General features: G+C 44.8%; 1 protein-coding gene across 1 annotated transcript in view; it reads right to left on the bottom strand.

Moving 5' to 3' along the window:
• The window catches only part of vgll4b (vestigial-like family member 4b), an 88,354-nt gene extending 75,732 nt beyond the window's left edge, over positions 1–12,622 (bottom strand). Inside the window, exons 1-2 of the mRNA XM_021610783.3 lie at positions 12,336–12,622; positions 9,742–9,819 (exon numbers count right to left, since the gene is read on the bottom strand). Coding sequence (XP_021466458.3) covers positions 9,742–9,805 — 64 coding nt within the window. The 5' untranslated portion in view covers positions 9,806–9,819; positions 12,336–12,622. The remainder of the gene's footprint in view (positions 1–9,741; positions 9,820–12,335) is intronic.
• Between the last annotated feature and the right edge of the window lie 11 nt (positions 12,623–12,633).

Genomic DNA, 12,633 nt, shown 5'->3' with positions numbered 1-12,633 from the left:
GGGAAAGGCATTTCTTTATTTGTGGTTTTAAACCAGGTTTACTGATCACATGCTCTGTATAAGATGGAAGGGAGTTCCATGCACTCATGGCTCTGTATAATACTGTACTTTTAACTTGGCAAGTCAGTTAAGAACACATTCTTATTTTCAATGACGGCCTAGGAACGGTGGGTTAACTGCCTCGTTCAGGGGCAGAAAGACAGATTTTCACCTTGTCAGCTCGGGGGATCCAACCTTACAGTTGATTAGTCCAACGCAATAATGACCTGCCTCTCTCTCTCGTTGCACTCCACAAGGAGACTGTTACGCGAATGCAGTAAGCCAAGGTAAATTGCTAGCTAGCATTAAACTTATCTTATAAAAAACAATCAATCATAATCACTAGTTAACTACACATGGTTGATGATATTACTAGATATTATCTATCTATCCTGCGTTGCATATAATCTGACAGAGGTGGTAGGCAGAAGCAGGCGCGTAAACATGAATTCAAACAGCACTTTCGTGCGTTTTGCTAGCAGCTCTTCGTTGTGCTTCAAGCATTGCGCTGTTTATGACTTCAAGCCTATCAACTCCCGAGATGAGGCTGGTGTAACCGAAGTGATATGGCTAGCTAGTTAGCGCACGCTAATAGCGTTTCAAATGTCACTCGCTCTGAGCCTTGGAGTGGTTGTTTCCCTTGCTCTGCATGAGTAACGCTGCTTTGATGGTGGCTGTTGTCGTTGTGTTGCTGGTTTGAGCCCAGGTAGAAGCGAGGAGAGGGAGGCAAGCTATACTGTTACACTGGCAATACTAAAGTGCCTATAAGAACATCCAATAGTCAAAGTCCAATAGTCCTATAATAACTAACTACAACCTAAAACTTCTTACCTGGGAATATTGAAGACTCATGTTAAAAGGAACCACCAGCTTTCATATGTTCTGAGCAAGGAACTTAAACGTTAGCTTTCTTACATGGCACATACACATACACTTTTACTTTCTTCTCCAACACTTTGTTTTTGCATTATTTAAACCAAATTGAACATGTTTCATTATTTACTTGAGGCTACATTTATTTTATTGATGTATTATATTAAGTTAAAATAAGTGTTCATTCAGTATTGTTGTAATTGTCATTATTACAAATACATGTAAAAAAAATTATATATATATATATAAAAAAAAAAAGAAATCAATAGAATCAACCTTTTTTTATTTATTTTTTTTTTAAATCGGCCTCCTCCAATCGGTATCGGCGTTGAAAAATCATAATTGGTCGACCTCTAATACACATACAGAGCCTTCAGAAAGTATTCAGACCCCTCGACTTTTTCCACATTTTGTTACGTTACAGCCTTATTCTAAAATGGATTTAAAAAAATACAAATTCTCATCAATCTACATAATACATGTTACTCTATATAATGATCAACCTGTCTGTCTAGAGAGAAACTAGACCATGTTACTCTATATAATGATCAACCTGTCTGTCTAGAGAGAAACTAGACCATGTTACTCTATATAATGATCAACCTGTCTGTCTAGAGACTAGACCATGTTACTCTATATAATGATCAACCTGTCTGTCTAGAGAGAAACTAGACCATGTTACTCTATATAATGACTTGCTGACTTGGCTGGGCCAACACACACACACACACACACACACACACACACACACACACACACACACACACACACACACAGGTTAAAGGCCTTGATACAACCAAGTCTGACAGTACTACAGACATAAAAAGGCCTGTCCTGGCCTCAGCCATCTCCTGCCACAGTGTGTAGACAATATATCATGTTTCATCTATTTGGTCTGCATACCTGCTCACAACATGAGAGAAACTAGGGAGATCCCAGTGTAGTTTAGTTAACGTCACAGAGTCGTGAGTGAGTGATCCCGTGAGTGAGTGATCCCGTGAGTGAGTGAGTGATCCCGTGAGTGAGTGAGTGATCCCGTGAGTGAGTGAGTGATCCCGTGAGTGAGTGAGTGATCCCGTGAGTGAGGTGTAGCCTCTCTCTCTCTCTCTCGCATGTTGTAGCAGAAGTAAATCTAGTCTAGTGTATTGTAGTTAGGCTTGGGTACTATAACGTATACCAGGGTGTTTGGAAATAGCCACGGGATGGTTTTTCAATACCGTCAATACTACTTCTTAAAACAATTAAAATGTTGTTTTAAATACATTTAAATATTTTTATTTACTTAAGTAAATACCTGCAGTCAACTTGCCATTATTATTTATTAGATAAAGGAAATCTCATTCCTGATTTCACCCGTTACATTATTTTACACTATGAAGCTCACCAGGAGTCCCCAGTCACGATGACGAGAGACCAGAACCTCGTGAGTCACTGTTGTGCAGCATGCGCCAGGTGATCTAGTTAGTCTGGAATTCACTACTAGATATTTGTCAGCTAGATAACTTAGAACTATTAAGTTACCCGTCTAAAATGTGCTAAATGCTCTGCAGTTGTGCATTTGGTTTGCTAATTTTAGTAGCTAGCTACCTAGCTAAGTGGTTAGCTTCTTGCAATCAGGTGTGATGTATTGTTGTCTCTACCTTCTTGCCCTTTGTGCTGCTGTCTGTGCCCAATAATGTTTGTACCCTGTGGTGTTGCTACCATGTTGTGCTGCTGCCATGTGGTCTTTCTGCCATGATGTGTTGCTGCCTTGCTATGTTGTTGTCATGTTGCTACCATGTTGTCATCATGCTGTGTTGTCATGTGTTGCTGCCTTGCTATGTTGTTGTCATGTTGTGTTGCTACCATGTTGTTGTCATGTTGTGTTGCTACCATGTTGTCGTCATGTTGCTACCTTGCTATGTTGTTGTCTTAGGTCTCTATGTAGTGTTGTCTTAGGTCTCTCTTTATGTAGTGTTGTGTTGTCTTAGGTCTCTCTTTCTGTAGTGTTGTGTTGTCTCTCTTTATGTAGTGTTGTGTTGTCTTAGGTCTCTCTTTATGTAGTGTTGTGTTGTCTCAGGTCTCTCTTTATGTAGTGTTGTGTTGTCTCTCTTTATGTAGTGTTGTGTTGTCTCTCTTTATGTAGTGTTGTGTTGTCTCTCTTTATGTAGTGTTGTGTTGTGTTAGGTCGCTATGTAGTGTTGTGTTAGGTCTCTCTTTATGTAGTGTTGTCTCTCTTTATGTAGTGTTGTGTTGCTACCATGCTTTGTTGTTGTCTTAGGTCTCTCTTTATGTAGTGTTGTGTTGTCTCTTTATGTAGTGTTGTGTTGTCTCAGGTCTCTCTTTATGTAGTGTTGTGTTGTCTCTCTTTATGTAGTGTTGTGTTGTCTTAGGTCTCTCTTTATGTAGTGTTGTGTTGTCTTAGGTCTCTCTTTATGTAGTGTTGTGTTGTCTCTTTATGTAGTGTTGTGTTGTATCAGGTCTCTCTTTATGTAGTGTTGTGTTGTCTTAGGTCTCTCTTTATGTAGTGTTGTGTTGTCTTTAGGTCTCTCTTTATGTAGTGTTGTGGTGTCTTAGGTCTCTCTTTATGTAGTGTTGTGTTGTCTTAGGTCTCTCTTTATGTAGTGTTGTGTTGTCTCTCTTTATGTAGTGTTGTGTTGTCTTAGGTCTCTCTTTATGTAGTGGATAAAGTTGGGCCAGGGAACCTCTCCCTCCCATCAGTGTAGTGTAGCGCAGTCACAGAGTTTGTAAACCCAAAGGCACAACGTCGCAGGAACACTTGTGAAACAGACCAGGCTGGGGTTTGGGATTTAAGAGGTCAATGAGAGAAGTAGAAAAAAAAAAGATTCCTTAGTTGTTCACTTTCTGGAAATCTAAAGTGTTGAGTATCAGGGAGTTAGCGAGTTTGGTTACTAATGACCATCAGCAGCATCTGAGCTTGGAGAAGCCTAATTATCGTGACTAAACGGTCACGTGGAATTTGACTGATTTCATGACTCGTGACCGCCGGTGTGGAGGTAATACAGTCACCTCAACAGCCCTACTCTGGGCTCTGGGGTTGTGGGCTCTGGGGTTGTGGGCTCTGGGGTTGTGGGCTCTGGGGTTGTGGGCTCTGGGGTTGTGGGCTCTGGGGTTGTGGGCTCTGGGGTTGTGGGCTCTGGGGCTGGGATTGTGCGCTGGGCTCTGGGGTTGTGCGCTGGGCTCTGGGGTTGTGCGCTGGGCTCTGGGGATGTGCGCTGGGCTCTGGGGATGTGCGCTGGGCTCTGGGGATGTGCGCTGGGCTCTGGGGCTGGGATTGTGCTCAGGCTCTGGGCTTGGTCTCTGGGCTTGGGTTCTGGGGTCTGGGTCTGTGCTACTGAGGTCTATTGTGGAAACAGGTCATCTGTATTGTGTTGGGACAAAGAGACCACGCACAACCACAACACAGTGGCATCATCAGCCCGGTGAGAACAAAAGCCCAGCAGGGGACATGGGGAGAAGGTCAGAGGAGCTCTCACTATGTTCCCATGAGCCTGCATCTCAAATGGCACCCTATTCCCTATATAGTGCACTACTTTAGACCAGGACCCTATTCCCTATATAGTGCACTACTTTAGACCAGAGCCCTATTCCCTATATAGTGCACTACTTTAGACCAGGACCCTATTCCCTATATAGTGCACTACTTTAGACCAGGGCCCTATATAGTGCACTACTTTAGACCAGGGCCCTATATAGTGCACTACTTTAGACCAGGGCCCTATATAGTGCACTACTTTAGACCAGGGCCCTATATAGTGCACTACTTTAGACCAGGACCCTATATAGTGCACTACTTTAGACCAGGGCCCTGCTGTCCATCTTTCTCCCTCCCTTTATGTCTATTTCAGTGGCTAGACCGTTGGACTAGTAACCGAATAGTTGCTGGATTGAATCCCCGAGCTGACAAGGTAAAAATATGTCATTCTGCCCCTGAGCAAGACAGTTAACCCACTGTTCCCTGGTAAGGCTGACAGTTAACCCCCTGTTCCCCGGTAAGGCTGACAGTTAACCCCCTGTTCTCCGGTAAGGCTGACAGTTAACCCACTGTTCCCCGGTAAGGCTGACAGTTAGCCCACTGTTCCATGGACCCGTCACTCCACACTAGGGCTGCACACTCTTGGCATTCTCTCAACCAGCTTCATGAGATAGTCACCTGGAATTATTTTCCCGACAGTCTTGAAGGAGTTCCCACATATGCTGAGCACTTGTTGGCTGCTTTTCCTTCACTCTGCGGTCCAACTCATCACAAACCATCTCAATTGGGTTGAGGTCGGGTGACTGTGGAGGCCGGGTCATCTGATGCAGCACTCCATCACTCTCCGTATTGGTCAAATAGCCCTTACACAAACTGGAGTCACGAGTGTGCAAAGCTGTCATCAAGGCAAAGGGTGGCTACTTTGAAGAATCTCAAATATATATTTTAACACTTTTTTGGTTACTACATGATTCCATATGTGTTATTTCATAGTTTTGATGTCTTCACTATTATTCTACAATGTAGAAAATAGTAAAAAATAAAGAAAAACCCTTGAATGAGTAGGTGTGTCCAAACTTTTGACTGGTACTTTACAAAAATATTGTTCAACCAAGAGCCGATCAACCAAACCATGGATTAAATAGGGTAAGCCCTACTCCACACAGAACAACTAGCAAGTTGCAACTTATTATTTGACCTTTATTTAACTAGGCAAGTCAGTTAAGAACAAATTCTTATATTCAATGACGGCCTAGGAACAGTGGGTTAACTGCCTTGTTCAGGGGCAGAACGACAGATTTTTTACCTTGTCAGCTCGGGGATTGAATCTTGGAACCTTTCGGTTACTAGTCCAACACTCTAACCACTAGGCTACCCTGCCGCCTCTACGCTCTAACCACTAGGCTACCCTGCCGCCTCTACGCTCGGACTGCCTGTACCCCTAGCTCTAGACGGACTGCCTGTACCCCTAGCTCTAGACGGACTGCCTGTACCCCTAGCTCTAGACGGACTGCCTGTACCCCTAGCTCTAGACGGACTGCCTGTACCCCTAGCTCTAGACGGACTGCCTGTACCCCTAGCTCTAGACGGACTGCCTGTACCCCTAGCTCTAGACGGACTGCCTGTACCCCTAGCTCTAGACGGACTGCCTGTACCCCTAGCTCTAGACAGACTGCCTGTACCCCTAGCTCTAGACAGACTGCCTGTACCCCTAGCTCTAGACGGACTGCCTGTACCCCTAGCTCTAGACGGACTGGCTGTACCCCTAGCTCTAGACGGACTGCCTGTACCCCTAGCTCTAGACAGACTGCCTGTACCCCTAGCTCTAGACAGACTGCCTGTACTCCTAGCTCTAGACAGACTGCCTGTACTCCTAGCTCTAGACAGACTGCCTGTGCCCCTAGCTCTAGACAGACTGCCTGTGCCCCTAGCTCTAGACAGACTGCCTGTGCCCCTAGCTCTAGACAGACTGCCTGTGCCCCTAGCTCTAGACAGACTGCCTGTGCCCCTAGCTCTAGACAGACTGCCTGTGCCCCTAGCTCTAGACAGACTGCCTGTGCCCCTAGCTCTAGACAGACTGCCTGTGCCCCTAGCTCTAGACAGACTGCCTGTGCCCCTAGCTCTAGACAGACTGCCTGTGCCCCTAGCTCTAGACAGACTGCCTGTGCCCCTAGCTCTAGACAGACTGCCTGTACCCCTAGCTCTAGACGGACTGCCTGTACCCCTAGCTCTAGACGGACTGCCTGTACCCCTAGCTCTAGACAGACTGCCTGTACCCCTAGCTCTAGACAGACTGCCTGTACTCCTAGCTCTAGACAGACTGCCTGTACTCCTAGCTCTAGACAGACTGCCTGTGCCCCTAGCTCTAGACAGACTGCCTGTGCCCCTAGCTCTAGACAGACTGCCTGTGCCCCTAGCTCTAGACAGACTGCCTGTGCCCCTAGCTCTAGACAGACTGCCTGTGCCCCTAGCTCTAGACAGACTAGAGCTAGGGGCACAGGCAGTCTGTCTAGAGCTAGGGGCACAGGCAGACAGACTGCCTGTGCCCCTAGCTCTAGACAGACTGCCTGTGCCCCTAGCTCTAGACAGACTGCCTGTGCCCCTAGCTCTAGACAGACTGCCTGTGCCCCTAGCTCTAGACAGACTGCCTGTGCCCCTAGCTCTAGACAGACTGCCTGTGCCCCTAGCTCTAGACAGACTGCCTGTGCCCCTAGCTCTAGACAGACTGTCTGTACTCCTAGCTCTAGGCAGACTGCCTGTCTGTCTGTACTCCTAGCTCTAGCCAGCCTGCCTGTCTGTCTGTACTCCTAGCTCTAGCCAGCCTGCAGGCCTGCTGAGAAGGATTTGCTGCTGTTTAATCTAGGAAGGAATTTTTCAGCCAGAATTGAAGTATGATTATGTGTTGATACAGCCATGAGGAGTGACTAAGGCCTCGGGCTTGGGTAGGACTGGGGCAGGGCTTTCACAATACCAGAAGTTTGACTTTGACACCAGGTTTACTACCACGATACTTGATATCAAAAATGATACCAAGGTTAGAAAACCAAAAGCGTATTAGACAAAGTCACAGAAGGGCCATTTTTTGTTGTTGTATGAATGAAACAATTAATTAATCAATTATATTTGACTTTGGTAAAAAAATATATAACTAAACAACGACATCATGGTGTGTGTGTGTGGGGGGGGCTAGATTGTAGATAGATTGTAGCTTCCAATGTAATTGTCAGCATAATTTACAATCCCATATATTTTTTTGTAAATAACTAAATACACACACTACTGTGTGTGTGTGTGTCTGTGTGTGTGTGTGTGTGTGTGTGTAGGTAGCCTAGTGGTTAGAGTGTAGAGTTGGCAGGGTAGCCTAGTGGTTAGAGTGTAGGGGCGGCAGGTAGCCTAGTGGTTAGAGCGTATAGGCGGGAGGTAGCCTAGTGGTTAGAGTGTAGAGGCAGAAGGGTAGCCTAGTGGTTAGAGTGTATAGGCGGCAGGTAGCCTAGTGGTTAGAGTGTAGAGGCAGCAGGGTAGCCTAGTGGTTAGAGTATAGAGGCAGCAGGGTAGCCTAGTGGTTAGAGTGTAGAGGTGGCAGGGTAGCCTAGTGGTTAGAGTGTGGAGGCGGCAGGTAGCCTAGTGGTTAGAGTGTAGACGTGGCAGGTAGCCTAGTGGTTAGAGTGTAGAGGCGGCAGGGTAGCCTAGTGGTTAGAGTGTAGGGGCGGCAGGTAGCCTAGTGGTTAGAGTGTAGAGGTGGCAGGTAGCCTAGTGGTTAGAGTGTAGAGGCGGCAGGGTAGCCTAGTGGTTAGAGTGTAGAGGCGGCAGGGTAGCCTAGTGGTTAGAGTGTAGAGGCGGCAGGGTAGCCTAGTGGTTAGAGTGTAGAGGCGGCAGGGTAGCCTAGTGGTTAGAGTGTAGAGGCGGCAGGGTAGCCTAGTGGTTAGAGTGTAGAGGCGGCAGGGTAGCCTAGTGGTTAGAGTGTAGAGGCGGCAGGGTAGCCTAGTGGTTAGAGTGTAGAGGCGGCAGGGTAGCCTAGTGGTTAGAGTGTAGAGGCGGCAGGGTAGCCTAGTGGTTAGAGTGTAGAGGCGGCAGGGTAGCCTAGTGGTTAGAGTGTAGAGGCGGCAGGGTAGCCTAGTGGTTAGAGTGTAGAGGCGGCAGGGTAGCCTAGTGGTTAGAGTGTAGGGGCAGCAGGTAGCCTAGTGGTTAGAGTGTAGGGGCGGCAGGGTAGCCTAGTGGTTAGAGTGTTGGGGCGGCAGGGTAGCCTAGTGGTTAGAGTGTAGAGGCGGCAGGGTAGCCTAGTGGTTAGAGTGTGGTGGCGGCAGGGTAGCCTAGTGGTTAGAGTGTTGGACTAGTAACCGAAAGGTTACAAGTTCAAATCCCCGAGCTGACAAGGTAAAAATCTGTTGTTCTGCCCCTGAACAAGGCAGTTAACCCACTGTTCCTAGGCAGAATGTGTTCTTAACTGACTTGCCCAGTTAAATAAAGGTAAAATTTAAAAAATAAGCCCAAACCAGATGGGATGGCGTATCACTGCAGAATGTTTTTGTAGCCATGCTGGCCTTGAATTCTAAATAAAGCACCATCAAACCTCCATGCTTCACGGTGGGAACCACACATGCAGAGATCATCCGTTCACCTACTCTGCGTCTCACAAAAACATAGTGGTTGGAACCAAAAGTCTCAAATTTGGACTCATCAGACCAAAGGACATATTTCCACGGTCTAGAAGACCAGAGTGGTGCCCTCACCACTGTGTGAATCAGGCCTTCATGGTCAGCAACAGTGTGTGAAAACCTTGTGAAGACTTACAGAAAACGTTTGACCTCTGTCATTGCCAACAAAGGGTATATAACAAAGTATTGAGAAACTTTTGTTATTGACCAAATACTTATTTTCCACCATAATTTGCAAATAAATTCATTAAAAATCCTACAATGTGAATTTTCTGGATTGTTTTTCTAATTTTGTCTGTCATAGTTGAAGTGTACCTGTGATAAAAAATACAGGCCTCTCTCATCTTTTAAGTGGGAGAACTTGCACAATTGGTGGCTGACTAAATACTTTTTTGCCCCACTGTATATCAGACACCATTATCTGACCAGAGACAGTAGCTTAGAGGCTCAAGTATATCAGACACCATTATCTGACCAGAGACAGTAGCTTAGAGGCTCAAGTATATCAGACACCATTATCTGACCAGAGACAGTAGCTTAGAGGCTCAAGTATATCAGACACCATTATCTGACCAGAGACAGTAGCTTAGAGGCTCAAGTATATCAGACACCATTATCTGACCAGAGACAGTAGCTTAGAGGCGCACACACACACACACACACAGTTCTTCCCAGATACTGTATTAGGAGCAAACTTACGTTTCTCATCATCCTCGTGCACTAACGACGCAGCTCTAGACAGAACATCCAATGGCGTCTCCATTCTTCACAACAAACCTGAAAAGAAAGATTTAAAATAACTGTAATCTTAATGGATTATGATGACAAATGGACTGCATGCTTACTATAGCGTTTCACGTATAACCATGTGTTATTACTGGGCTAGAACGTGGCTCCAAGCAGGATGCATTATTTACTAGCGTCTCGCTTCTTGCAGAGTGTGTCGTTTGTACCCACTGACAGAACTCACGTGTCGGTTGGTGACGTTGTCCTGACAGAACTGATGAACGAAGTAGTGGATTAAATAGCTCCAGTGGGAGGCTCATCCTACTCGAAACTTAAAAGTGATCCTGTATAGATAAAACTTTACTAAATATAGTCACGTCATCAAATACCTGATTAAAACACAATGTTTTGCAATGAAGGTCTACAGTAGTCTCAACAGCACCCTCTAGGGTTAGCACCATGGTGTAGCCGGTGTTCAGGAATTTCACATTCTCCTCTGGCTGCGAAGCCTCCAATGCAACACTATAGAGGCTTGTGGTTCTAGCTGCCATAGACTTGCACAGTAATGGACTTCTTCCTCCCTTAGTACTGCACATGTATGATTTAGAAGCGTGCTTAACTTAAACGTGACACACACTTTTTGCCTGCTGGCTGGCTGGCTGTGCACTACCACCAGAAAAATAGGGAAGGCTGCCCATTATTTAATTTTTTTCAAGAACTCAATTAAATCAGAGACAGAACATATTAAAAGTCAATATATTTTGAAAATGTAAAAAAAAAAAAGGAGAAAAAAGGTATTATTAGCTAGTTAGCTACCGAGCTACAGTAGGCCGCTTTGCTAGCTAGCGAGCTAGCTAACTTTACATACTGTTTAGCGAAGTTAATTAAATATAAATCAGCTAGCTCATTTCCAGCTGTCAGATAGAGTTCCAGTCCCTAGCATGGAAAACTTTGAGGAAGGAGAGATAACAGAATTATAAATTATATTTTAATTTGAGTAAAATTAAGCCTGTTTCTTTGGGGTTTTTTTCTTTCCTCATACAGGTTAATGATGGAGTGAGATCCCAATGAACGTCCCAAACCTGAGATTTAGGGAATATTCTATTTCCCATGGATTATGTGTACCTATGTTAGCAACAAAATATACAGTTAAACATCACACACAATGTATAAACCTATTACAATTGGAGCAGGATAACCCTGCGGGTCGTCTGCAGGGTGCAGGGTTATGTTTCAGCCCTGCAATAACACACCTGATTCAACGTATCCAATCTAATGAGTTGATAATCATGTGTGTTATTGCTGGTCTGGAATAGGAGTCTGCTCCCCCAGTCGATCAGGGAACAGTGGAGCAACGTTGGCCACCGCTGGTTTTGGAGTTTAGTAATAATAAAAACCTACTTGTTACTACTCAATTATCTATTGTCGTTTACGCTAAGATGTTCAATCTTTACATACGAGTTAGCTCACGTACATTTTGGAGTGACGAAGTGTTGATACTTTTCAGTGTTTAAACTTGTTTTAAAATTGTTAAACTAGTATCTAATGTTGATTAAATTACATATCACAATCCTGTAATAAATAAGGGAGATATGTGATCATTTTATGTTTAGTCTAACGGCACATCTTTATCAGTACAATCCTGTCCTGCCCTGAGTGGAAGTGTTGAGCTCTTCTCCAACACAATACATCCATGATGGCTACCCTGGGGCGGCAGGGTAGTCTAGTGGTTAGAGCATTGGACTAGTTACCGGAAGGTTGCAAGTTCAAATCCCTGAGCTGACAAGGTACAAATATGTCATTCTGCCTGTTCACTGCACTGTTGTAATTGAAAATAAGAATTTGTTCTTAACTGACTTAGAGGTAAAGGTACAATAAATACAATGAGCCTGTCCTGCACACTGCTACTACCTAGTTGAATATTTTACTATAAAATGCCTTTATTAAATGTTTTAGGTTAAAATAATTTGTCATAGACTTTTCAAACAAGCTTTTTTCCTCGTCTGATGTCCGTGCCTACACCGTGAGTCTCCGGTCCTCCTAATGGTGTTCGAGTCACCAGCCTCCACTGTAACGCGGTAGCACGCACTACTCCCGTCGTCTTCTCTCGCTTCCCACACTCAACATTCCGAAGATACCTTTCCTGCCTTCGTTTCTTCCCCTTCTTCGGGAAAACCACTTTAATATAGTCTACACTATCTGACATTTCTCTCATGACATTTTCAACGTTACAACTTTTATCCCGTTTCCCATGTATCTAGGAATAGTTAACACAGGAGGGTACATAAACCATGTACGAGTTATTATGGTACATTTTCTTCAAATTAGAACGTTATTTAGCCTACTTGGCCTACTTATAATAATGTTACTCATCGTCTCCCAATCATTAAATCATTAGTCACACTTACATTTTGCCTTGGGGAAACATTCCCCCCTCCCCTCTACTTTCAGTTGTAAAACAATGTCATTCATGAATTGTCACGCAACAAGCATATGCACTGCAGCTTACTAAAGTGTCTCAGCATCGACCTAGTATTATAGTAGTCTGGTCGTGACATGGTACATACCACCTTCCTTAGACCGCCTTCCTTAGAGCGCCACTTTGGGATCTTCGGAGTTATATTCGCGCCGATAATAACGCTAACAATCCTGGCTCCGTTTGAATCCACAGGGGGGGGCAGGAAGCAACGGACCAATTTAATTGTTTTGTGTCCGAGGTGAGTGGAAAAACAATGGCTAAGCGGTCCGACAACAAAAACTTACGAACTTCGTTGTAAACGACAGGGGGAAGAATGTTTGGAATGATAGAATTCTCTTCCTAGCAGGTGGTGAAAGTGGAGAGCGCTCATTGGTCGAGCGCTACGA

The sequence above is a fragment of the Oncorhynchus mykiss genome, chromosome 7 (genome assembly GCF_057628025.1).
Source record: "Oncorhynchus mykiss isolate SJ-2025 chromosome 7, ASM5762802v1, whole genome shotgun sequence".
NCBI classification, from domain to species: Eukaryota; Metazoa; Chordata; class Actinopteri; order Salmoniformes; family Salmonidae; genus Oncorhynchus; species Oncorhynchus mykiss.
This window is presented reverse-complemented; position numbering and strand designations above follow the sequence as displayed.